This window comes from Heteronotia binoei, chromosome 13, assembly GCF_032191835.1.
Source record: "Heteronotia binoei isolate CCM8104 ecotype False Entrance Well chromosome 13, APGP_CSIRO_Hbin_v1, whole genome shotgun sequence".
Lineage (NCBI taxonomy): Eukaryota > Metazoa > Chordata > Lepidosauria > Squamata > Gekkonidae > Heteronotia > Heteronotia binoei.
The window spans coordinates 1,777,147-1,803,627 of NC_083235.1; the positions used below are offsets into that span (position 1 = coordinate 1,777,147).

The 26,481-nt window shown below is 51.5% G+C and overlaps 1 protein-coding gene across 2 annotated transcripts in view; it reads right to left on the reverse strand.

Moving 5' to 3' along the window:
* Positions 1-26,481, reverse strand: part of TTC39A (tetratricopeptide repeat domain 39A) — a 46,787-nt gene that overhangs the window by 5,949 nt on the left and 14,357 nt on the right. Inside the window, exons 8-15 of one of the 2 annotated variants that reach the window (XM_060252706.1) lie at positions 26,237-26,345; positions 23,584-23,651; positions 20,555-20,614; positions 12,661-12,822; positions 11,340-11,431; positions 9,624-9,744; positions 3,660-3,771; positions 1,428-1,542 (exon numbers count right to left, since the gene is read on the reverse strand). In XM_060252706.1, coding sequence (XP_060108689.1) covers positions 1,428-1,542; positions 3,660-3,771; positions 9,624-9,744; positions 11,340-11,431; positions 12,661-12,822; positions 20,555-20,614; positions 23,584-23,651; positions 26,237-26,345 — 839 coding nt within the window. Of the gene's footprint in view, positions 1-1,427; positions 1,543-3,659; positions 3,772-9,623; positions 9,745-11,332; positions 11,432-12,660; positions 12,823-20,554; positions 20,615-23,583; positions 23,652-26,236; positions 26,346-26,481 lie in introns of those variants that run through there. The other variant, XM_060252707.1, reaches the window with a different exon arrangement.

A 26,481-nucleotide genomic window follows, 5' to 3' on the forward strand; every position in this document is an offset into this window, starting at 1 on the left:
CCAGAGGAACTGGCTGGCCACTGTGTGAGACATGAGGCTGGACTAGATGGACCCTCCCTGGTCTGACCCAGCAGGGCTCTTCTGATGTTCTTCTCAGGGGAAGGTCTCAGCCTCTCTGCCCTGTTGTTGGCCCTTCAGAGGAACTGGCTGGCCACTGTGTGAGACAGGAGGCTGGACTAGATGGACCCTCCCTGGTCTGACCCAGCAGGGCTCTTCTGATGTTCTTCTCAGGGGAGGGCCTCGGCCTCTCTGCCCTGTTGTTGGCCCTCCAGAGGAACTGGCTGGCCACTGTGTGAGACAGGAGGCTGGACTAGATGGACCCTCCCTGGTCTGACCCAGCAGGGCTCTTCTGATGTTCTTCTCAGGGGAGGGCCTCGGCCTCTCTGCCCTGTTGTTGGCCCTTCAGAGGAACTGGCTGGCCACTGTGTGAGACAGGAGGCTGGACTAGATGGACCCTCCCTGGTCTGATCCAGCAGGGCTCTTCTGAAGTTCTTCTGATGTTCTTCCCAGGTGAAGGCCTCGGCCTCTCTGCCCTGTTGTTGGCCCTCCAGAGGAACTGGCTGGCCACTGGGTGAGACAGAAGGCTGGACTAGATGGACCCTCCCTGGTCTGATCCAGCAGGGCTCTTCTGAGGTTCTTCTAAGCAGAAGTCCTCGGCCTCTCTGCCCTGTTGTTGGCCTTCCGGAGGAGCTGGTTGGCCACCGTGTGAGACAGGAGGCTGGACTAGATGGACCCTCACTGGTCTGACCCAGCAGGGCTCTTCTGATGTTCTTCTCAGGGGAAGGCCTCAGCCTCTGTGCCCTGTTGTTGGGCCTTCCAGAGGAGCTGGTTGGCCACCGTGTGAGACAGGAGGCTGGAATAGATGGACCCTCACTGGTCTGACCCAGCAGGGCTCTTCTGATGTTCTTCTCAGGGGAAGGCCTCAGCCTCTGTGCCCTGTTGTTGGCCTTCCAGAGGAGCTGGTTGGCCACCGTGTGAGACAGGAGGCTGGACTAGATGGACCCTCACTGGTCTGACCCAGCAGGGCTCTTCTGATGTTCTTCTCAGGGGAAGGCCTCAGCCTCTGTGCCCTGTTGTTGGCCCTCCAGAGCAACTGGTTGGCCACTGAGACAGGAGGCTGGACTAGATGGACCCTCCATGGTCTGATCCAGCAGGGCTCTTCTGATGTTCTTCTCAGGGGAAGGCCTCGGCCTCTCTGCCCTGTTGTTGGCCTTCCAGAGGAGCTGGTTGGCCACCGTGTGAGACAGGAGGCTGGACTGGATGGAGCCTCACTGGTCTGATCCAGCAGGGCTGATGAGAGAAGAGCTCTCTTCTCCCTTATGCCCAGTACAAACAACATCCTTAACTTCAGGGAAGGTGGGGTACCCTCCTGCTCTGAAGCCTCCCTCTTTCTCCACCAATGGGAGGAGGGCTCTGGGGCTCCTCACCTGGCATGGACAGCACTGAAGCAGGCCTCGGCCTCAGTCGGATTGTGCAGGTGCTTGAGGACTAGGCCCTTGAGAAGCAGCAAAAGGCACCTGTCATCCACCTCGTGCTCACTGGCTGGAGGAATGGGGGAGGGGAGAGGCAGAAGAGAGGACATTAGAGAGGTAAACCAGGTCAAGCAGCTTCCCCCCAGTTTTAAAGACCACTGAAGATGGGAAAGGGAGGACAGTCCCTGCACGGCTGGAGAGCCTTTCTGCTCCTTTGTTCTGACCGCACTGCAAAAACGACAAAGCAGAGCTTCAGTCTTCACAAAGGGTCCCTAATATGGTGCTGTTGTGGAAACTGCCGACACTTTTCCTGCTGCACACCCTGTATATTTAGAAGGGTGATGGGGTGGGGGTTTTGCCCAGCCAGGCTTCTGATTGGCCAGATTTTTAGAAATGTTGCTATTGCAGCAGCTACCGCCACAGCACAAAGCTCTGCACCATGTGACTGACAAGAAGCTGCAGCAGCCATTTTGGTTCCTCCTCTCATGGCAGGAGGGTTGCCACGTCCTGTTCAAGAAACATCTGGGGACTTTGGGGGTGGAGCCAGGAGACATTGGGGGTGGAGCCAAAAGACATTGGGGGTGGAGCCAGGAGACATTGGGGGTGGAGCCAGGAGACATTGGGGGTGGAGCCAGGAGACATTGGGGGTGACGCCAGAAGACATTGGTGGTGGAGCCAGGAGACATTCGGGGTGGAGCCAGGAGACATTGGGGGTGGAGCCAGGAGACATTGGGGTGAAGCCAGAAGACATTGGGGGTGGAGCCAGGAGACATTGGGGGTGGAGCCAGGAGACATTCGGGGTGGAGCCAGGAGACATTGGGGTGGAGCCAGAAGGCATTGGGGTGGAGCCAGGAGGCATTGGGGGTGGAGCCAGGAGACATTGGGGGTGGAGCCAGGAGACATTGGGGGTGGAGCCAGAAGACATTGGGGTGGAGCCAGGAGGCATTGGGGGTGGAGCCAGGAGCAAGGGTGTGATAAGCATCATGGAACTCCAAATGGAGTACTGGCCCTCACACTTAAAGGAACCGCACACCTTTTTAAATGCCTTCTCTCCCTTGGAAATAATGAAGGATAGTGGGATTTTGGGTTCGTAGAATTGGACCCCCTGGTCCAATCTTTTTGTAACTTGAGTGGTATTTCGGGGAGAGGCTTTGGATGCTATACAGCCCCTACAGAGCCCCAGATACCCACGGGTCAATTCTCCATTATTTTCTATGGGAATAAGTCTCTGTAGGGAATAACAGAGTTCTCAGCAGACATTTCCCTCCCCTCCCCCCGCTTTCTAATGACCCTGAAGTGGGGGGAGGGCCTCCTAACTGGGGGATCCCCTGCCCCCACCTGGGGATTGGCAACCCTACATGGCAGCCATTTTGTGGCTGCCTGCTCCTCCCATGGCAGCCATTTTGTGGCTGGGCATACCATACTGTCAGCATTCCAAACAGGGTCGCCAGTCCCCAGGGCCCGTGGCGGGGGGTGGCGGGGGAAATCCTCTGGTTTTGGGGCTTCTCCCCACCACTCTGTACAGCCATGTCCCCGACACAATGACGGTATACAGAAGCTATGGCATCATCTCAGCAGCATTGTGTCGCGATGCTCTGCTTTTGGGGCAAAACTCTATGGTTCAAGCCCACTAGAGTTTGCCCCAAAAAGTAGATTGTTGCTCATGTGATGATGTCATTTCTGTGTGATGTCGTCATGTTGGGGACATCCACACCCACTTCCAGAATTCCCCTTGGTTCCCCCCTGCAATGAGGGGAGGTGGGAACCCTAATTCCAAAGGTGTCTGCAGGCGCAAAAAGACCCCTCCTTTACACAGACTTCCTTATCAGACAGGTGACTCAGCTACTCCTTGTGAAACAGGCCAGACATTTCGTCAGCTTCCCCTTAGAGAGGCCTTTGCGGTTCTCCTTCTGTCTCCTCCTGGGCAGAATACAGCGATCTTCATTTCTAAGACTTATGAACCTTGTTGTTTAAAAAACGCCCCTTCTTTCCCCAGGCATCTCCAGCATCCCCTTTTTGGCGCCCACAGGGGCAGAAAACATCTATTCCCGCCAGAGCATCCTGCATCCGCCCCTGAGAAATATATCTCAAAAATGCACCCAGCAACAGAACTGGAAATGTTTTCAGCCCATGCGCCTACGCCTGACTCCATCGCTACTTGTATTTTGTGTCACATCAGTGTGTTACCTGGGGCTTCTTGCAACTGCTTCTCCGCCTGCGTCAGAGTGTTCAGCGTGCCCTCCAGCAGTTCCTGCTGCTTGCGCAGGACTGTGAACCCATTCCACATGTACATCATCTCCTGAGAAAGAGGGCACAGTCAGAGAAAGGACTGCGTGGAACAGCCGCGAGGCATCTGGAAGAGAACTCAGCTCCTGACCTTCCGACCATGCAGCCGTCACAGTGCTGAACGAGCCGCAGCGGCCTGAAAGCAGACTAGGAAACATCTTCCGGCAACACCAGCTGCAGTGGCCCCAGCCCAGTATTCAGGCAAAGGCACTTTGTACATTCTCAGACGCACTCTATGCTGCCAGGACTGAGCAGTGGCTACACACAACCTGCTTCTTTGCAGAGAAGGAAACCTCAGGCCCCCGGGGACAATAAACTTTTTTTAGAAACACTTTTCGAAACAGAGAAAATGCAAACTGGTTACAAATTTTAAAGTCACCAGAAGAGAACCCAACTGCACAAGCCTTTTTTTTTTTTTTTGCATACTTTTAAAAACAGCACAGAGCAAAACTAAGGAAAACTATTTTTAAAAGAACCGGAATGACAAAAAAAAAATGTTTCTTTCTCCCTCCCCCAACTACAACTCCCCAGGCAAAAAAACAACAACAACCCTAAACCCTCAGAGAACTTGAAATAACGTTTTACAAAAAAAAGTCCACAGTGGAAAAACCAGTCCTGCTGACGTCTTCAACAGGAGAGCCAGTTTGGTGTAGTGGTGAAGTGTGCGGACTCTTATCTGGGGAGAACCGGGTTTGATTCCCCACTCCTCCACTTGCACCTGCTGGAATGGCCTTGGGTCAGCCAGAGCTCTCTTATCTGGGAGAACCGGGTTTGATTCCCCACTCCTCCACTTGCAGCTGCTGGAATGGCCTTGGGTCAGCCAGCGCTCTCTTATCTGGGAGAACCGGGTTGGATTCCCCACTCCTCCACTTGCACCTGCTGGAATGGCCTTGGGTCAGCCATAGCTCTGGCAGAAGTTGTCTTTGAAAGGGCAGCCGCTGTGAGAGCTCTCTCCAGCCCCACCCACCTCGCAGGGTGTCTGTTGTGGGGGAGGAAGGGAAAGGAGATTGTAGGCTGCACTGAGACTCTGTCCTTGAAAGGGCAGCTGCTGTGAGAGCCCTCTCAGCCCCACCCACCTCACAGGGTGTCTCTTGTGGGGGAGGAAGGGAAAGGAGATTGTGAGCCGGTCTGAGACTCTTCAGAGTGGAGGGTGGGATATAAATCAAGTATCTTCTTCGTCTTCCCAGGCAGGCAGCAGAAGTGACCAAGGCTGAGGCGGAAGCAGCGGCGGCGGCAGCTTCATTCCCCAAAATCTAATCTTGAAATGGAGTCAATTATTTCATTATTGGGGAAATGGTCTGATCCTACTGGTGATCAAGTTAAAACTGTCTATTCACTTATTATTGTCCATTGCACGAACAGTGATAATAGCTTCGTTCTGGATCTCTGAGACCACGCCTTCTATTAGAACTTGACAATGCAGACTATGGGACTATTTCGTTATGTATAAAATCATATCCTATGCAGAACCTGCTATATCGGTCCCTCAAGAAGCTAAATTGATTGCAATTCCGTATCCCATTATTAATTACCTTAATGAAAACGAGGTTATTCCAAGTAACCATATCTATTAAAAATGTTATATTTCTGATTACTATTATTTTAATTCATTTTGCAGATTATTTTATGCAAGTAGTGAACTCTGAACTCATCTAATGTTCTGATTGATCTGTAGGTATTATGCTTTCTTTTATTTTAATGTATTAATTAATTTTCCAATTTAGTGATAATTCCGATGGATGTATTATAGGGTTTTGTCCCTTTTATTGTGACTTGTTATAGTTAAGGTTCTAATTTGTATCCTATGAACATATGAAGCTGCCTTCTACTGAATCAGACCCTCTTTGGTCCATCAAAGTCAGTCTTGTCTTCTCAGACTGGCAGCCGCTCTCCAGGGTCTCCAGCTGAAGTTTTTCACACCTATTTGCCTGGACCCTTTTGAGTTGGAGATAAGAACATAAGAAAAGCCATGTTGGATCAGGCCAACGGCCCATCCTGTCCAACACTCTGTGCCAAAAAATTTTATATATACACACACACTGTGGCTAATAGCCACTGATGGACCTGTGCTCCATATTTTTATCTAAACCCCTCTTGAAGGTGGCTATACTTGTGGCCGCCACCACCTCCTGTGGCAGTGAATTCCACATGTTAATCACCCTTTGGGTGAAGAAGTACTTCCTTTTATCTGTTTTAACCTGTCTGCTCAGCAATTTCATCGAATGCCCACGAGTTCTTGTATTGTGAGAAGGGGAGAAAAGTACTTCTTTCTCTACTTTCTCCATCCCATGGGATTGAACCTGGGACCTTCTGCTTACCAAGCAGATGCTCTACCACTGAGCCACCATCACTCGCCAAATCAGTATTGTCTACTCAGACTGGCAGCAACTCTCCAGGGTCTCAAGCTGAGGTTTTTCATGCCTATTTACCTGGACCCTGTTTTGTTGGAGATGCCGGGGATTGAACCTGGGACCTTCTGCTTGCCAAGCAGATGCTCTACCACTGAGCCACCGTCCCTCCCCCTGTATTATAGTCAATAAAAACTCTGTTCTTTGGCGGGGGCAAAAAAGAAATGGAATCAAGCTGCACACCTGCTTCCCGTCCTCCTTGCCCATGCCCAGAGAGTCGTGAAGGGCCGTGAGAGAACTGTCACAACTGGGCAGACAGTTCTGATGATCCACCTCACCAGGAGTCGTTTTGCAGAAAAAGAGGTTCCGGAGCTCATTAGCACAACTCATTTGCATATGCCACCCACCCCTGACATCACCGGAAGGTGGACTCTATTAGATCAGCTCAGCATCTACCTTAAAAGGCTTCTTGAATTATAACGGTCATAATAAAACCTGACTCCCGTCATACTTTTTAAAATAACTTTCTCCTGCGCAGCCACAGTGGCACGAGGAAGATTTCCATCTGTCTGCTTTATGTGTTTCGGCTACTTTCCCATTTTTTTGTGGCGGGAAATATTAGAAAGTTTGTCAGATCTTGGAGTTCAGCAAAAGGCAGGGCTTGAATTCAGCTGGAGCTCACAGGGTCTGCCTGCAGGGGGGAGTTCTCTCCCCACTGCACACAGATCCCGGGGCATATGCAAATGAGATATGCTACTGAGCTCCTGCACCTTTTTTTTTTACAAAACAACCCCTGCTCATGGGGTTTTGAATAATGAAGCCCAGAAGCAAGTATTTTGAGGGGGAGTGAGAAAGAAAGGTAAAGGTAGTCCCCTGTGCAAGCACCAGTCATTTCCAACTCTGGGGTGACATTCCTTTCACGTTTTCATGGCAGACTTTTTACGGGGTGGTTTGCCATTGCCTTCCCCAGCCTTTTACACTTTCCCCCCAGCAAGCTGGGGACTCATTTCACTGACCTCGGAAGGATGAAAGGCTGAGTCAACCTTGAGCCGGCTACCTGAACCCAGCTTCCGCCGGGATCAAACTCAGGTCATGAGCAGAGAGCTTGGACTGCAGTACTGCAGCTTTACCACTCTGTGCCACGGAGTTCTTAAGGTAAAGGTAGTCCCCTGTGCAAGCACCAGTTGTTTCCGACTCTGGGGTGACGTTGCTATCACAATGTTTTCATGGAAGACTTTTTACGGGGTGGTTTGCCATTGCCATTGCCTTCCCCAGTCCTCTACACTTTCCCCCCAGCAAGCTGGGGACTCCTTTTACCGACCTCGGAAGTATGGAAGGCTGAGTCAACCTGGAGCCAGCTACATAAACCAGCTTCCAACCGGGATCGAACTCAGGTTGTGAGCAGAGGGCTCCGACTGCAGTACTGCAGCTTTACCACTCTGCGCCACGGGGCTCTTAAGAAAGAAAGAGCATAATACCATTTAGAGGTTCCGGAGCTCTGCTCCTGTGAGCTCCTGCCCCAAATGACGCCTGCGCTTTACGTCGGATCCCCTCGCCTGGGAGACCTGCCCTCCTCCCCCTCCCACCCATTGTAAAGTTGTGGGGAGGAAAACAGAACAGAGGCTCCATGGCCCTGGTGGCTTGTAAAGGTCCGTCTGACATACAATCGCAACTGCACAACTGCAACAATGTGGAGTAAAATCACAGAATTCTAGAGTTGGAAGGGACCTCCAGGGTCATCTAGTCCAACCCCTTGCACAATGCAGGAAACTCACAAACCCCTCCCCCTGAATTCACAGGATCCTCACTGGTGTCAGGTGGCCATCTAGCCTCTGTTTAAAAACCTCCAAGGAAGGAGAACCCACCACCTCCCAATGAGGAAGCCTGTTGCACTGAGGAATTGCTCTAACAGTCAGCAAGGTCATAGAATCCTAGAGTTGGAAGGAACTTCCAGGGTCATCTAGTCCAACCCCCTGCACAAGGCAGGAAACTCACAAACCCCTCCCCCTAAATTCACAGGATCTTCATTGCTGTCAGATGGCCATCCAGCCTCTGTTTAAAAACCTCCAAGGAAGGAGAGCCCACCACCTCCTGAGGAAGCCTGTTCCACTGAGAAACCACTCTAACGGTCAGGAAGTTCTTCCTCGTGTTGAGCCAGAAACTCTTTTTATTTAATTTCAACCCGCTGGTTCTGATCTAACAGGTCCCAGGACAGAGTATGGGTGTGCTGCACAGTGGGGTAGAGAAAGAGAGAGCATGTGGCTTTGAAAGACAGACTACACTAGAGCCCGTGAACTGCTTTGCAGCTGCCAAGAAGGCAGGATGATGAAAAGAAGACAACACTGGATTTATATTACGCCCTCCACTCAGAGTGGCTCACAATCCCCTTTATCTTCCTCCCCCTCAGCAAACACCTGGTGAGGGAGATGGGGCTGAGAGAGCTCTGACAGAAGCTGCCCTTTCAATGACAACTCCTGCCAGAGCTATGGCTGACCCAAGGCCATTTCAGCAGCTGCAAGTGGAGGAGTGGGGAATCCAACCCGGTTCTCCCAGATAAGAGAGCTCTGGCTTACCCAAGGCCATTCCAGCAGGTGCAAGTGGAGGAGTGGGGAATCCAACCCGGTTCTCCCAGATAAGAGAGCTACGGCTGACCAAGGCCATTCCAGCAGGTGCAAGTGCAGGAGTGGGGAATCCAACCCAGTTCTCCCAGATAAGAGAGCTCTGGCTGACTCAAGGCCATTCCAGCAGGTGCAAATGGAGGAGTGGGGAATCAAACCCCGTTCTCCCAGATAAGAGAGCTCTGGCTGACCCAAGGCCATTCCAGCAGCTGCAAGTGGAGGAGTGGGGAATCCAACCCGGTTCTCCCAGATAAGAGAGCTCTGGCTGACCCAAGGCCATTCCAGCAGCTGCAAGTGGAGGAGTGGGGAATCCAACCCGGTTCTCCCAGATAAGAGAGCTCTGGCTGACCCAAGGCCATTCCAGCAGCTGCAAGTGGAGGAGTGGGGAATCCAACCCGGTTCTCCCAGATAAGAGAGCTCTGGCTGACCCAAGGCCATTCCAGCAGCTGCAAGTGGAGGAGTGGGGAATCCAACCCGGTTTTCCCAGATAAGAGAGCTCTGGCTAACCCAAAGCTATTCCAGCAGCTGCAAGTGGAGGAGTGGGGACTCCAACCCGGTTCTCCCAGATAAGAGACCTCTGGCTGACCCAAGGCCATTCCAGCAGGTGCAAGTGGAGGAGTGGGGAATCCAACCCGGTTCTCCCAGATAAGAGAGTTCTGGCTGACCCAAGGCCATTCCAGCAGCTGCAAGTTGAGGAATGGGGAATCCAACCCGGTTCTCCCAGATAAGAGTCCGCGCACTTCACCACTACACCAAACTGGCTTTCTCCAAAAAGGTTCTCTCTCTCCAGACCACGCAACCCGCACCCCCGGGATGCTCCCCAAAGATCTCCAGGCCACAAGAGAAACCACCCCCCACCCCCACAAGCATCAATCGGGCTCCCCCCCCCCCGCCCTCACCAGAGCTGGCACCGGCAAGGGGACATGCTCGCTGGCTTTGTAGCGCCTGGCTTTGCGGATAGCAAACTTCTCCGTGGGGGGAGACTTCCCGGCGATCTTCTGCTTGAAGGAGGAAACCTGCCTGCAAAGAGCACACGAGGTGAGAGAGTCACCCCAGCCGTCTCCGGGGTTGCCAATCCCCAGGTGGGGGCAGGGGATCCCCTGGTTTGGAGGCCCTCCCCCCACTTCAGGGTCATCAGAAATGAGGGAGGGGGAAATGACTGATGGGCACTCCATTATTCCCTAGGGAGACCAATTCCCATTGGGTATAATGGTGAAGTGATCTGTGGGTATCTGGGGCTCTTGGGAGGGGGGGGGGTAGAAACACCAAATTTGCAGCATAGCATCTGGGGCCTCTCCCCAAAATACCCTCCAAGTTTCAAAAAGATTGGACCAGGCAGTCCAATTCTATGAGCCCCAAAAGAAGGTGCCCCTAGCCTTCATTATTTCCAATGGAGGGGAGGCATTTAAAAGGTGTGAGGTCCCTTTCAATGTGATGGCCAGCACTCCCTTTGGAGTTCAATTAAGCTTGCCACAACCTTGCCCCTGGCTCCACCCCAATGTCTCCTGGCTCCACCCCCAATGCCTCCTCGGTCTGCCCCCAAAGTCTCCTGGCTCCACCCCCAAAGTCCGCAGGTATTTCTTGAATTGGACCTGGCAACCCAAGCTGTCCTCCCAGCCCCCCCGCCAGCATTCAGTCACTCGGGAACAGAAAAGAAAGACGGCCCTTCCTAGAGGACGCAGCACAGGGGGCCAGATCGCTGGCAATGCTCACCCAAAGAGCCCAGCTACTGGCAGTCCCAGATTCTAGGGTTGCCAATTCCAGCTTGGGATTTTTTTTAAAGGGCACAGTCAAACACAATTAAAGATTTTTCTAAAAAAAACTTAAAATAAAACAGGCTTAAAATATTAGCACTGGTTGATCTTAAAGGTGCTTCCTTTGTATTTCTCCTGGTGATCAAGAGAACTGGGCCAAGGAAGCTCTGGCTCTTTCCCTCCCTCCCCAGGGGGTGAGGAGGGGGAGGAGCCTCAGCCAGTAGAAGGAAGAGAGGCTTGGCTCAGTGGCTCTTTTTTATTTATTTATTTATTTACTTTGAATTTCTGTCCCGCCCTCTCCGCAAGCGGACTCAACATTTATATTTACAAGTTAAAACTAATAAAACATAGTTACAATTTAAGCCATTTCGTGGTGCTCTGCTGTGCGATTGAGAGAGCCTGGCAAAGCAAACTATCCCTCCCTCCCCACCAAGGGAGGAACCTGAGCCAATGGAAAAAACAGAGACTTGGTTCTGTTGCTCCTGTGCGATTGAGTAAGCCTGGCAAAGCAAGCTGTGATGGAGAAGGAAGCAAGAGAGAGGGAGAAGGAAACAGACGACAGGCAGTTGCTCGGGGGCCTGATAGGAGCCCTCCGGGGGCCTGATTCGGCCCCAGGGCTGTATGTTTGACACCCCTGCCATAGAGTTCACCCTCCAGGGGAGCTGATCTCTGTAGTCTGGAGATGAGCCATAATTCCTGGAGCTCCCCAGTTCCCGCCTAGAAGCTGGCATCCCTACGCCCTACCCATCTTTCTGAACCTCTGCGAGGGAACAGGAACCGTGCCTTCCCTCCCTCCCTGTGCCAAGGCTTCTGCACAAATCCTCCCTCCCGCCCCGGTTGAGAAGCAAGTGCACCTCTTACCTGAAGAGCGCCACTTCATCCTCACCGAAAGGTCGTGGCTCCCCCCGGGGCAGCATGCTGAGGAAGGCGGCCTTCATGTACACATACATCGCCTGCACAAGAGCAAGAAGCCCTTGGAGAAGAGCAGAAGCCCAACTGGAAGGGGAGGGGAGGCGTACTTGCAGGGGGAGGGGGTCCAAAGCGGCTGGGGGGGGGGACAGGTGAGCCAGGGCCATGCTCAGGCAGGGAAAGGGCTCCAAATCGTGCCTGTGGCCCCCTGGGCATACAGCCTGGCTTTGGATATGAATGAAAGAAAAGGCACTCTGCCCATGCACAGAGGTAGCTCCTTCTCTGCAGAAAAAAGGACTGGGAGCGTCATCCTTTGCAGCAGACGCCACCACGGTGCCTTTGGAGATGTAGGAGGAGGCCTTAAGCAAGTCAGCAAGAGCCCCTCTCAGCTCCCCATCTACAAAATGCGAAGAGCAGTGAAGGGAAGGGGGGGGGAACCAGCAAAATAACAGCCCCGGACAGTGAGAGGCACGTGGACAGGGGTGGCTGAACTGCGGCTCAGGAGCCCCGTGTGGCTCTTTCACACATGTTGTGTGGCTCGCGAAACCCCCACCACTCCTGTCGGACAGCCTGGAGCCCCTTCCAGCCCCTGCCTGCCTCCTCCAACCAAAGGTCTTTTGTACTCACTGTGCAGGAGGATGGTTGCCAACTCCAGGCTGAGAAGCTCCTAGGGAGCTGGAGCCTGCGGGGGGGGGAAGGGGGGCCACAGTCCACCCTCCAGCACTGCCACTGGATCTGGGGGAATGGATCTCTGCGGCTTGAATGCCACTTATGAGTTCAGATCTCTAGACCCCCTTGCAGGCAGGCAGAGCTTTCTGGACCAGGAGCTGAGAAAGGTGCTTGCTGGCTGACCTCTCACTCATCGTGAAGGTTCGTGGCTTCCAGGTCAGAAGCTGAGCGCAGAGGAAACCCTGCTGGTAACTCTGCAGCCGCTCCCCAAGGGGAAAGGGAAGGAAAGGTCCCCTGTACGAGCACCAGTCGTTTCCGACTCTGGGGTGACGTTGCTTTCACTAGGTTTTCACAGCAGACTTTTTACGGGGTGTTTTGCCATTGCCTTGCCCACTCATCTCCACTCTCCCCCCAGCAAGCTGGGGACTCATTTGACTGACCTCGGAAGGATGGAAGGCTGAGTCAACCTCGGATTGGCTACCTGAAAACCCAGCTTCCACCAGGATCAAACTCAGGTCGTGAGCAGAGAGTTCGGACTGCAGTACTGCTGCTTTACCACTCTGCACTAATGCGTGACCGTTCGCCCCATGCGCCCCTGTCCTACCTTCGACCACCGATTCTCCTTGCTCAGCAGGTCTGCGTAGAAGTAGGCCATCTTCCACATGCCCTTGTAGGCGAAGCACCACATCAGCTCCCAGTAGCACATGTGGTGGAACTGCTTCCAGGCCTGCTGGGCTGAACAGCCCTCCTCAAACTTCTTGATGGCCTGGGGGAGGGGGAGGGAGGGAGTCAAGGGTCAGCGGAGCCAGAGAAGAGGGGGAATGCCAAAGCCCTCTGCCGCTGGCAAGTGTGGTGTAAATAAAAAACCGCTTATTTATCACTGGAAGCTCTAAGCCTCCAAACGGAAGAAAGACGGATGAAACGTCTTGATATCTAGAACAGACGTCTTTGGAAGGGCTTCTTTTAGTTCCATGAACGAAATACTGGACTGTTGTCATAAGAACATAAGAGAAGCCATGTTGGATCAGGCCAACGGCCCATCCAGTCCAACACTCTGTGTCACATAAGAACATAAGAGAAACCCTGCTGGATCACGCCAGTGGCCCCTCCAGTCCAACACTCTGTGTCACATAAGAACATAAGAGAAGCCCTGTTGGATCAGGCCAATGGCCCATCCGGTCCAACACTCTGTGTCACAGAAGAACATAAGAGAAGCCCTGTTGGATCAGGCCAGTGCCCCATCCAGTCCAACACTCTGTGTCACATAAGAACATAAGAGAAGCCCTGTTGGATCAGGCCAACGGCCCATCCAGTCCAACACTCTGTGTCACATAAGAGAAGCCCTGTTGGATCAGGCCAGTGGCCCATCCAGTCCAACACTCTGTGTCACATAAGAACATAAGAGAAGCCCTGTTGGATCAGGCCAGTGGCCCCTCCAGTCCAACACTCTGTGTCACATAAGAACATAAGAGAAGCCATGTTGGATCAGGCCAGTGGCCCATCCAGTCCAACACTCTGTGTCACATAAGAACATAAGAGAAGCCATGTTGGATCAGGCCAGTGGCCCCTCCAGTCCAACACTCTGTGTCACACATAAGGACATAAGAGAAGCCATGTTGGATCAGGCCAATGGCCCCTCCAGTCCAACACTCTGTGTCACATAAGAACATAAGAGAAGCCCTGTTGGATCAGGCCAGTGGCCCATCCAGTCCAACACTCTGTGTCACATAAGAACATAAGAGAAGCCCTGTTGGATCAGGCCAACGGCCCATCCAGTCCAACACTCTGTGTCACATAAGAACATAAGAGAAGCCCTGTTGGATCAGGCCAGTGGCCCCTCCAGTCCAACACTCTGTGTCACATAAGAACATAAGAGAAGCCATGTTGGATCAGGCCAACGGCCCATCCAACACTCTGTGTCACACAGTGGCAAAAAATTTTATATATACACACACACTGTGGCTAATAGCCACTGATGGACCTGTGCTCCATATTTTTATCTAAACCCCTCTTGAAGAGGAGAGCCAGTTTGGTGTAGTGGTTAAGTGTGCGGACTCTTATCTGGGAGAACCGGGTTTGATTCTCCACTCCTCCACTTGCACCTGCTGGCATGGCCTTGGGTCAGCCATAGCTCTGGCAGAGGTTGTCCTTGAAAGGGCAGCTGCTGTGGGAGCCCTCTCCAGCCCCACCCACTTCACAGGGTGTCTGTTGTGGGGGAGGAAGGTAAAGGAGATTGTGAGCCGCTCTGAGACTCTTCGGAGTGGAGGGCGGGATATAAATCCAATATCTTTTTCTTCTTCTTCTTCTTGAAGGTGGCTATGCTTGTGGCCGCCACCACCTCCTGTGGCAGTGAATTCCACATGTTAATCACCCTTTGGGTGAAGAAGGACTTCCTTTTATCCCTTTTTTTGTCACTCCTTGTGATTGGAAAGACTGCTTTTTAACTGCCTTCTGTGAATGTCTTTTAGCTACATGCTCTTGTCTATTTGAAGTACTATGTGCAAGCCTGGTCAGAACACCACTGACCTTTACATTACACTGTCTTGTTTAACATTAATGGTGCCCCTTAGCGTTTTTTTAAGATCCTATAGTTTCGCTATAATCCCCAGGTGGGGACAGGGGATCCCCCAGTTTGGAGGCCCTCCCCCCACTTCGGGGAAATCTTACAGACATGCTCTGAACCTTGTTGGTCTTCTATGAATGTATTGTACGGACTGGGTTCCAGTGATAAATAAGCCTCCAAACTGAAAAAAAAAGACGGATGAAACATCTCGATATCTGGAACAGACGTCTTTGGAAGGGCTTCTTTTAGTTCTATGAGCTAAATACTGGAATATTGTTACTCCTTTGTGATTGGAAAGACTGCTTTTGAACTGTCTTCTGTGAATGTCTTTTGGCTACATGCTCTTGTCGATTTGAAGTTCTCTGCGCAAGCCTGGTCAGAGCACCACTGACTTCTCTACATTACACGGTCTGGTTGTTCAACATTTACAGCATCTTTTTTTATGTTTAAAAATGTTATATGTTTAAAACATATATTTTTATGTTAGTTTTATATATGTTGTAAGCCGCCCTGAGCCACTCGGTGGGAAGGGCGGGATATAAATCCCAGATAAATAAATAAATCTCTTAGCAGTTTTTTATTTACACAGCTGTATGCTAAGATCCTATAGTTTCGCTGGCAAGTGTGGGGCAGAGCAGAGCTTGCAGGGCTGGAGGAAAGGCACAGGAGGCGACCCCCGATGCAGAATTCAACTGCCAAAGTTTCTCACCTGCCTTAAAAAAAAAAAATCTTAAAACAGCCACTGAGCCTCTCTCTTAAGGCTGAGCCTCCAGGGAGGTGGTCAGAGGCCCTGGCCTCCACTGGGCTGGGGAGCCTGAGGCATCAGACCTCAAAAACTAAGGAGGGTCAGCCCTGGATAACACGTGGATGGAAGACCCCCAAGGAAGCCCAGGGTTGCTACGCAGAGGCAAGCAATGGCAGACCACCTCTGTTCATCTCTTGGCCTGACCTCGATAGCCCAGGTTAGCCCAATCTCATCAGATCTTGCAAGCTATGCAGGGCCGGTTCTGGTTAGTATTTGGATGGGAGACCACCAAGAAAGTCCAGAGTTGTTACACAGAGGCAAGCAAGGGCGAACTCCCCCTGTTCACCTCTTGCCTTGAAACCCCATAAGGCAGGGGTGGCCAACGGTAGCTCTCCAGATGTTTTTTGCCTACAACTCCCATCAGCCCCAGCCATTGGCCACGCTGGCTGGGGCTGATGGGAGTTGTAGGCAAAAAAACATCTGGAGAGCTACCGCTGGCCACCCCTGCCATAAGGGGTAGAAAGCAGGAAGTTCCTGTGCCCTGCGGAGTTTCCTCCTTTCCCCCAGGTTAGCAAAACCGGAACTGGTTGCACAAAATGCTAACGAAAAAAAGGTCAGATTAAATACTGCAGAACAAGAAAAAATTGGCTCTTTTGCTCTAGGGGCACAACTTATACCGGCTGCTGTATGCAGGCCTCAGATTCAGCAGGAGCTCACAGGAGCACAGCTCCTGAACCTTTCTGAGGGTTCCCCCTCCTCCTCCCCACCTACCTTGCCCACTGAATAGCACGTGCAGCCGCATAACAATCCCTGGGTTAGGAGAGCGGGCAGCCAGCCAGCCACCAGAGGCTTTGCCACGCCCCCAGCAGCCCTCATTAACCCCTGGAGACGCCCATGCCACCCTGTCTCCACTTCTTATGTCATTTTGGGCAGCAGGTAGCTTGCTGGCCTTCTGACTGTGGGGGGAGAGCCCCAGGCGAGCGAGGCCTGCTTAGGGTGGCTGGATCTTTAGCCAGTCCAAGCAGGTCTCGCTCGCCCGGGGCTCTCCTTTCTTGTATTGGGTTGCTTTTGGCTGGGAGGGGCAGCATATGCTAATGAGTTATGCTAATGAGCTCTGCCATCTATTTTTCTACAAAACGACCGCTGGCTGGCTGTAAGTTTTCAGGGTCCGTGATTCAGACTACCTGAGCAGAGGAACCCGCTCTGCTCTCACGACGACCAGCAGCATTTCTGTGCTCAAAACACACCGAAGGACGAGAATGCTGTCACATTAAAGACCGATTGGGCACTTGTCTCTATTTGTTGAGCCATTTAGGCTCATCTAAGTGCTTTTAGAAGCAGCCCAAATAACTTCCATTTCATCGATACCTCATGGCACTGCTAAATGGCACGAAGTCCATTAAAGTTGATATGCTGCAGAGAATTTCCACAACTGGATTTGTGCAGAACAACATGCTCAGACAACGCTCAGGGAAAAAAAAAAAGTCTGCAAGAACTCCTACTCTGCCCTTGGAATAAAACTGTGCATGCAAAACACATGTGCTAAATGCGGGACCTTGTACAGTTCCGCAGGGCCTGTAAGACGACCCTCTTCCGGCTAGCCTACACCTAGCTGGGATGAGAACTCAATGCAGCTTGCCAGACTCCTGTTTTATGTTTTATATGTATTTGGAACGTTTACTGGTTTTTAAGGTTTTAACTGTTTTAAATGGTTTATATATTTAAATATTGTTTAATTTTTATGTTGATCAATTGCTGGAAGCCGCCCTGAGCCACTTGTGGGAAGGGCGGGATACAAGTCATAGATAAATAAATAATAAATAAATAAATGCATTTCTCCCTCTAGGTCGGTGAGCTTTTGTGACCCAAATCATATGCTTTGCAAATAAAGGACCCATGAGAATCGTGGGGGGATCCCATATCCCACCCCCCATCTCTACACCTGGCCCGTCCAGGTCCCACAGCCTCCCACTAAACCCAGCGGCCAGTTTCTTCCACCATTGCTGTCAGTTCTGGAGCAGCTGCTAGCTGTTGACACAGAAAAGTTAATTGTTAAAACACCCCCTTCCATATATTTTATTTTTGATTTCTGGTTTTCCTGCAAACCTGGGGAGCCCTCCAAGTCTGCAGGAAAATCTATTTAGTGTCAGTGCAGCCCCAATCTGCAGATTTAAGGATCCACAGGTGAGGGCCACATATTGCTATTAGATGAACAGATTCTGGGCTTGGTATTTGCAAGGCTCTGGGCCGGTGTCTCTGCTTCCCTTTCAGTCTCCTCCAGAAAGAAGCCGAGTATCAGAAAGATGCTTGGGTCCTCTTGTGGATCAAAAACTGGCTGAGTAATAGGAAGCAGAGAGTGAGTATAAATGGGCAGTCTTCGCAGTGGAGGACGGTAAGCAGTGGGGTGCCGCAGGGCTCGGTCCTGGGTCCCATGCTCTTTAACTTGTTCATAAATGATTTAGAGTTGGGAGTGAGCAGTGAAGTGGCCAAGTTTGCGGATGACACTAAATTGTTCAGGGTGGTGAGAACCAGAGAGGATTGTGAGGAACTCCAAAGGGATCTGTTGAGGCTGGGTGAGTGGGCGTCAACGTGGCAGATGCGGTTCAATGTGGCCAAGTGCAAAGTAATGCACATTGGGGCTAAGAATCCCAGCTACAAATACAAGTTGATGGGGTGTGAACTGGCAGAGACTGACCAAGAGAGAGATCTTGGGGTCATGATAGATAACTCACTGAAAGTGTCAAGACAGTGTGCGTTTGCAATAAAAAAGGCCAACGCCATGCTGGGAATTATTAGGAAGGGAATTGAAAACAAATCAGCCAGTATCATAATGCCCCTGTATAAATCAATGGTGCGGTCTCATTTGGAGTACTGTGTGCAGTTCTGGTCGCCGCACCTCAAAAAGGATATTATAGCATTAGAGAAGGTGCAGAGAAGGGCAACTAGAATGATTAAAGGGCTGGAGCACTTTCCCTATGAAGAAAGGTTGAAACGCTTGGGACTCTTTAGCTTGGAGAAACGTCGACTGCGGGGTGACATGATAGAGGTTTACAAGATAATGCATGGAATGGAGAAAGTAGAGAAAGAAGTACTTTTCTCCCTTTCTCACAATACAAGAACTCGTGGGCATTCGATGAAATTGCTGAGCAGACAGGTTAAAACGGATAAAAGGAAGTACTTCTTCACCCAAAGGGTGATTAACATGTGGAATTCACTGCCACAGGAGGTGGTGGCGGCCACAAGTATAGCCACCTTCAAGAGGGGTTTAGATAAAAATATGGAGCACAGGTCCATCAGTGGCTATTAGGCACAGTGTATGTGTGTATATAACATTTTTTGCCACTGTGTGACACAGAGGGTTGGACTTGATGGGCCGTTGGCCTGATCCAACATGGCTTCTCTTATGTTCTTATGACCAGTGTTCCCTCTAAGCTGAGTTAGTGTGAGCTAGCTCACAGATCTTTAGCCTCCAGCTCACACATTTTGGTCTTAGCTCAGGAAGGATGACCCCAGAGCACAATAATTGATGCAGTAAAAGGTAAAGGTAGAGGTAGTCCCCTGTGCAAGCACCAGTCGTTTCCAACTCTGGGGTGACGTCACATAACGACATTTTCACGGCAGACTTTTTACGGGGTGGTTTGCCATTGCCTTCCCCAGTCATCCCCACTTCCCCCCCAGCAAGCTGAGGACTCATTTTACCGACTTCAGAAGGATGGAAAGCTGAGTCAACCTCGAGCCGGCTACCTGAACCCAGCTTCCACCGGGATCATATGAACATATGAAGCTGCCTTATACTGAATCAGACCCTTGGTCCACCAAAGTCAGTATTGTCTTCTCAGACTGGCAGCAGCTCTCCAGGGTCTCAAGCTGAGGTTTTTCACACCTATTTGCCTGGACCCTTTTTTGGAGATGCCGGGAATTGAACCTGGGACCTTCTGCTTCCCAAGCAGATGCTCTACCACTGAGCCACAGCCCCATTCATGGCTCTCCAGGGTCTCAAGCTGAGGTTTTTCATGCCTACTTGCCTGGACCCTTTTGAGTTGGAGATGCCGGGGATTGAACCTGGGACCTTCTGCTTCCCAAGCAGATGCTCTGCCACTGAGCCACAGCCCCATTCATGGCTCTCCAGGGTCTCAAGCTGAGGTTTTTCACGCCTACTTGCCTGGACCCTTTTGAGTTGGAGATGCCGGGGATGGAACCTGGGGCCTTCTGCTTCCCAAGCAGATGCTCTGCCACTGAGCCACAGCCCCATTCATGGCTCTCCAGGGTCTCAAGCTGAGGTTTTTCACGCCTACTTGCCTGGGCCCTTTTGAGTTGGAGATGCCGGGGATGGAACCTGGGGCCTTCTGCTTCCCAAGCAGATGCTCTGCCACTGAGCCACAGCCCCATTCATGGCTCTCCAGGGTCTCAAGCTGAGGTTTTTCATGCCTACTTGCCTGGACCCTTTTGAGTTGGAGATGCCGGGGATTGAACCTGGGACCTTCTGCTTCCCAAGCAGATGCTCTGCCACTGAGCCACAGCCCCATTCATGGCTCTCCAGGGTCTCAAGCTGAGGTTTTTCACGCCTACTTGCCTGGACCCTTTTGAGTTGGAGATGCCGGGGATGGAACCTGGGGCCTTCTGCTTCCCAAGCAGATGTTCTACCACTGAGCCACAGCCCCATTCATGGCTCTCCAGGGTCTCAAGCTGAGGTTTTTCATGCCTACTTGCCTGGACCCTTTTGAGTTGGAGATGCCGGGGATTGAACCTGGGGCCTTCTGCTTCCCAAGCAGATGTTCTACCACTGAGCCACCATCCCTCCCCAAACTCAGGTTGTGAGCAGAGAGTTCGGACTGCAGTGCTGCAGCTTTACCACTCTGCGCCACGGGGCAGCGGCTTATAACTTTAATGCCAGCAGCTCACAAAGTAGGATTTTTGCTCTCAAGACTCCACAGCTTAAAGGAATCATTGCTTGGGACCCTCAGCAGCCACACGGGACATGTGCAGAGACACTTCTCCCCTAAGGGAAGAAATCCTACTGAAGAGGGTGAACTCCCACAGGGGTTGTGGGATGCTCCGGGTAGCATAAATTCAGCAGCCCAGACCCATGACTGTGGTGACCGCTGATGTAACAGAGGCCTGAGGAATAAATTAAGATCCCCAGATTAAAGCCCCCCTCCAGCCCCTTCTGACTTGAGTAACGCCCCTCACCTCATTGATGTTCCCTTTGATCTCCTCTATCCTCCCGGCGAAGAACAGGAAAATGGCACTCTGCAAAAGGGAAAGAAAGTGATGGTGATGACGATGATAATGAATTTATATCACACCCTCCGGTCTGAATTTCAGAGCGGTCAGAATCTCCTTTATCTTCTTCTTCCACAACAGACACCCTGTGAGGAGAGTGGGGCTGAGAGAGCTCTAACAGAAGCTGCCCTTTCAAGGACAACCTCTGCAAGAGCTATGGCTCACCCAAGGCCATTCCACCGGCTGCAAGTGGAGGAGTGGGGAATCAAACCCGGTACTCCCAGATAAGAGTCCACACACTTAACCACTACACCAAACTGGCTCTCTTACAAACACCCTGTGGGGTGGGTGGGGCTGAGAGAGCTCTGACAGAAGCTGCCCTCTCAAGGACAACTGCTGCAAGAGCTATAGCTAACCCAAGGCCATTCCAGCAGGTGCAAGTGGAGGAGTGGGGAATCAAACCTCCTAGATAAGAGTCTGCGCACTTAACCACTACACCAAACTGGCTCTCTTACAAACACCCTGTGGGGTGGGTGGGGCTGAGAGAGCTCTGACAGAAGCTGTCCTTTTAAGGACAACTCCTGCAAGAGCTCTGGCTGGCTCAAGGCCATCATTTGTCTCCTTGCACTAAATTAGAGGGATCCTGGAAGTCTTTCATTTTGTGTCACTGGGAATATAGATGGGGGAAACCAGGTGATATTGCCCATGTCATCTTCCAGTCTTTTTTGAGACATTTGTGAGCAGCAATTTTTTAAAAAAAAATTAACTTCCAGTGCATTTGCAGCACTGGTCAATCTGATGTCAACGAACAAAGTGTCTCTGTCATTTCCCTCCTCGATCCCTTCTTTTTAAAAAAACCTTCTGTTTCTCAGCTTTCTAGCAGCCCTCCAGAAGGAGCCCTGAGACAGATCAAAGATTTTCTGAATGTGTTAATTTTACTCTTCTGCTATTGGCTTTTAACTTTGTGCCACTTGGCGTTCCAAACCCCGCCAGCTAGATGTGGCTCTGTTTACTGTAGCTCATTCCTCGTCTGAAGAAGTGTGCTTAGAGAGCACACAAAAGCTGACGTTCCGAAAAAAAACTACGTTGGTCTTAAAGGTGCAATCGACTCCTGTTTTGTTCTACCAGTCTGAGTGTACAAGACTGCCTTCACAGGCCAATGGTCCAAATCAGTAGAAGGCAACTTAGCATATCAATGTATACCCCCCCCCAAAAGAGAGAGAGGGACAAATCTCGACAACGAAGAGTTGGGGCAAGGCAGCAATTTTTCTCCAGCCCATTTTGGCCAGGGATCCTGAAGGCCCCCCCCCCCCACAATCTTCTGGACATGGCACAGGGTCACCCAGGTTGTGTGAAAGGAGGTATTTGTGCGTTTCCTCCATTGTACAAGGGGCTGGACTAGATGATCCTGGAGATCCCTTCCAACTCTATGATACTTTCCCTTTGGGACACACAGACCTTGAAGAACTATCTGGTAGGGAGTGGTTTAGAATAGTAAATAGTGCTTAGCACATGAAAGCCGACGTTCTGAATAAAGCTACGTCGGTCTTAAGAGGTGCGATTGACTCCTGTTTTGTTCTAGTACTTCAGACCAACACGGCTGCCTATTTAGGTCCTGTTCCTGTTCCTTTAATGACTGGTTTCACCTTTTCAGCTGATGCAATAGCCTGTTAATATTTGTCTTATTTTTTTTTTGGTAACCATGATTGCTTCTAGCCATTAAAAAAAAAAAAAGGAAAACAGTAATGGAATATGGCTTTGTTTGCGAAGGGAAGCCAGTCATTACAGTTTGCTCCTCCTCCTTGAAGAGGAACTAAGTGGTGACTCTGGAATGGCCCAGCCCCAGGAGGGAACAGGAAGCACCCAATCACAGCGGCAGAAACCAAGAAGGCAAAGCCGTTGCTTTAAACAGAAGGTTGGAAACTCCTGAAGGGAGAAGAGGTGGAAACTCTTTTGCCGAACAGGACTAACTTCTCAGTGAAGTCAGAGCAGAATCCTCACCATTTTGAGATGGGGACTGCCAGGTTGTTATGGGGTTTCAAGCAGAGCAGGCCCATGGCCACAAGGGAGGCCTGAGGGGCCACTGCCCCCTGACTTGGATGGGAGACCCCCAGGAAGCCCAGGGTCACTACACAGAGGCAGTCAACAGCAAACCAACCACCTCTCAGTGCCGCTCTGAGACTCTGATTCAGAGAGAAGGGCAGGGTATAACTCTGCAGTCTTCTTCTTCTCTCGCCTCGCTAACCCTACGGCTGTGACTTGGCAGTGCTGCGACTGTAAGTGCTGTCCGCCACCCCCATAATGCCACAGTTGGCTGTGACTTGGCAGTGTAAGTTGGCTGCGACTTGGCAGTGCTGTCCGCCACCCCCATAATGCCACAGTGATACACCAACTTTCATGAGTGGGGCAGCCCACACAGAAGCCTTCCACATGACAGAGGCTGCTGCACACGCCTCTTCCCTTGCAGCGGAAATGGCTGCACAAGGGAGAGCCATTTCCGGGTGGAAGTAGCCTCTGCTTCGAAGTGGGCAGAAAGACAGGCAACCCACTAGAGGAGAGATGCAAGAAAGTGCAAACGCCACTGAGAAATTATCCGGAACAAGAAGGCATGCTGCCCTTTGTAGACTCCACGCCAGGGGGCGGGGGGGAGAAGATATTGGATTTATATCCTGCTCTATACTCTGAATCTCAGAGTCTCAGAGCAGTCACAATCTCCTATATCTTCCCCGCCACAACAGACACCGTGTGAGGTGGGTGGGGCTGAGAGGGCTCTCACAGCAGCTGCCCTTTCAAGGACAACCTCTGCCAGAGCTATGGCTGACCCAAGGCCATTCCAGCAGCCGCAAGTGACCCAAGGCCATTTCCAGCAGCAAATTCAATTCTCCCAGATACGAGTCCGGGCACTTCACCAATACACCAAACTTAACCACTACATCAACTGGAGCCTTATTAGTCCTTCCCAGGAGCAGGCTGCAGCCCCACACACGAACTCTTACCCTGGGATAGCGGGAAAGGTACGGACTCAGCAAGGCCTCGGCCTCTGTGAAGTCGTCTTCACCAACCCCTGGAGGATAAGAAGCAGGGGGGGATTAGTCAGGCAGTTGCAAACTCACCACCCCAAATGAGGATGCCGTTGGGCTTCCTTGAGCTGTCATGGACAATGGGGCTAAACTACGGTTGCCAAGTCCAATTCAAGAAATATCTGGGGGCTCTGGGGGTGGAGCCAGGAGACTTTGGGGGTGGAGCCAGGAGCAAGGGTGTAACAGGCACGACTGAACTCCAAAGGGAGTCCTGGCCATCAGATTTAAATGGACCGCACACCTTTTAATTGCCTTCCTTCCATAGGAAATAATGAAAGATATGGGCACCTTCTTTTGGGGCTCATAGAATTGGACCCCCTGGTCCAATCTTTTTGAAACTTAGGGACTATTTAGAGGAGAAGCACTGGATGCTATGCTGAAAATTTGGTGCCTCTACCTCAAAAAACAGCCCCCCCCCCAAAGAACCCCAGATACCTGTGGATCAATTCTCCATTATTTCTTATGGGAATAAGTCTCCATAGGGAATAATAGAGTTCCCAGCAGACGTTTCCCTCCGCTCCCTCCCCCCCCCCCGGCTTTCTGATGACCCTAAAGCAGGGGGAGGGCCTCCAAACTGGGGGATCCCCTGCCCCCATCTGGGGATTGACAACCCTAGATTCTGAACTTTCCTGCTATGCATTCCCCCTCCCTTCCAAGACTCAGATCATACCCCTGCAGGCCCCATTCCGCACCCCCCTACTGCGACTTGCCAGCTGTAGCCTCTATCTAGAGCAGGCCACTGTGTGACACAGAGTGTTGGACTGGATGGGCCACTGGCCTGATCCAACATGGCTTTTCTTATGTTCTTATGTCTGGGGCAGTAATCCTCTGTCTTCTTGGTGCTTGGGGGGGCAATAGTGGGAGGGCTTCTAGTGTCCTGGCCCCACGGGTGGACCTCCTGATGGCACTTGGGAGTTTTTTAGCCACTGTGTGACACAGAGTGTCGGACTGGATGGGCCATTGACCTGATCCAACATGGCTTCTCTTATGTTCTTATGTGACACAGAGTGTTGGACTGGATGGGCCACTGGCCTGATCCAACATGGCTTCTCTTATGTTCTTCTGTGTCACAGAGTGTTGGACTGGATGGGCCACTGGCCTGATCCAACAGGGTTTCTCTTATGTTCTTATGTGACACAGAGTGTTGGACTGGATGGGCCACTGGCCTGATCCAACAGGGCTTCTCTTATGTTCTTATGTGACACAGAGTGTTGGACTGGAGGGGCCATTGGCCTGATCCAACAGGGCTTCTCTTATGTTCTTCTGTGACACAGAGTGTTGGACTGGATGGGCCATTGGCCTGATCCAACAGGGCTTCTCTTATGTTCTTCTGTGACAGTGTGTTGGACTGGAGGGGCCATTGACCTGATCCACTATGGCTTCTCTTATATTCTTATGTGACATAGAGTGTTGGACTGGAGGGGCCACTGGGCTGATCCAACAGGGCTTCTCTTATGTTCTTATGTGACACAGAGTGTTGGACTGGAGGCGCCATTGGCCTGATCCAACATGGCTTCTCTTATGTTCTTATGTGACACAGAGTGTTAGACTGGATGGGCCACTGGCCTGATCCAACATGGCTTCTGTTATGTTCTTATGTGACACAGAGTGTTGGACTGGATGGGCCGTTGGCCTGATCCAACATGGCTTCTCTGATGTTCTTATGTGACACAGAGTGTTGGACTGGAGGGGCCATTGGCCTGATCCAACATGGCTTCTCTTATGTTCTTATGTGACACAGAGTGTTGGACTGGATGGGCCACTGGCCTGATCCAACATGGCTTCTCTTATGTTCTTCTGTGACACAGAGTGTTGGACTGGAGGGGCCACTGGCCTGATCCAACAGGGCTTCTCTTATGTTCTTATGTGACACAGAGTGTTGGACTGGAGGGGCCACTGGCCTGATCCAACAGGGCTTCTCTTATGTTCTTATGTGACACAGAGTGTTGGACTGGATGGGCCATTGGCCTGATCCAACATGGCTTCTCTGATGTTCTTATGTGACACAGAGTGTTGGACTGGAGGGGCCATTGGCCTGATCCAACATGGCTTCTCTTATGTTCTTATGTGACACAGAGTGTTGGACTGGAGGGGCCACTGGCCTGATCCAACAGGGCTTCTCTTATGTTCTTATGTGACACAGAGTGTTGGACTGGAGGGGCCACTGGCCTGATCCAACAGGGCTTCTCTTATGTTCTTATGTGACACAGAGTGTTGGACTGGATGGGCCATTGGCCTGATCCAACATGGCTTCTCTGATGTTCTTATGTGACACAGAGTGTTGGACTGGAGGGGCCATTGGCCTGATCCAACATGGCTTCTCTTATGTTCTTATGTGACACAGAGTGTTGGACTGGATGGGCCACTGGCCTGACCCAAAATGGCTTCTCTTATGTTCTTATGTGACACAGAGTGTTGGACTGGAGGGGCCACTGGCCTGATCCAACATGACTTCTCTTAAGTTCTTTCCCCTTGGAGAGCAGAAGTGAAAACAGAAGACAAGGATGCCCCACTGGGGGAAGGGGGTTCTTTGAGACAGAGGGAAGCCCCTCCCCTTCCCGGGGCATACCTAAGATGAAGGTCAAGAAGGTGTAGTAGCAGAGGAGCAACATGGTGCAGAGCAGGGCCCGCAGGTTGGGGGTGGTGGCCCCCTGATGCAGCTGCTGCAGACCATAATCCTGAGAGGGAGAAAAAAGAAAAGCCATGAGGGGAGGGGGGAGGGAAGCCGCTCTCCCCCTTGGACTGCTTCCAGCCCCATCTCAGTTTCCAGCCGGAGGCAGCCCCCAGAATGAAGCAAGACGAACACCCACCCCT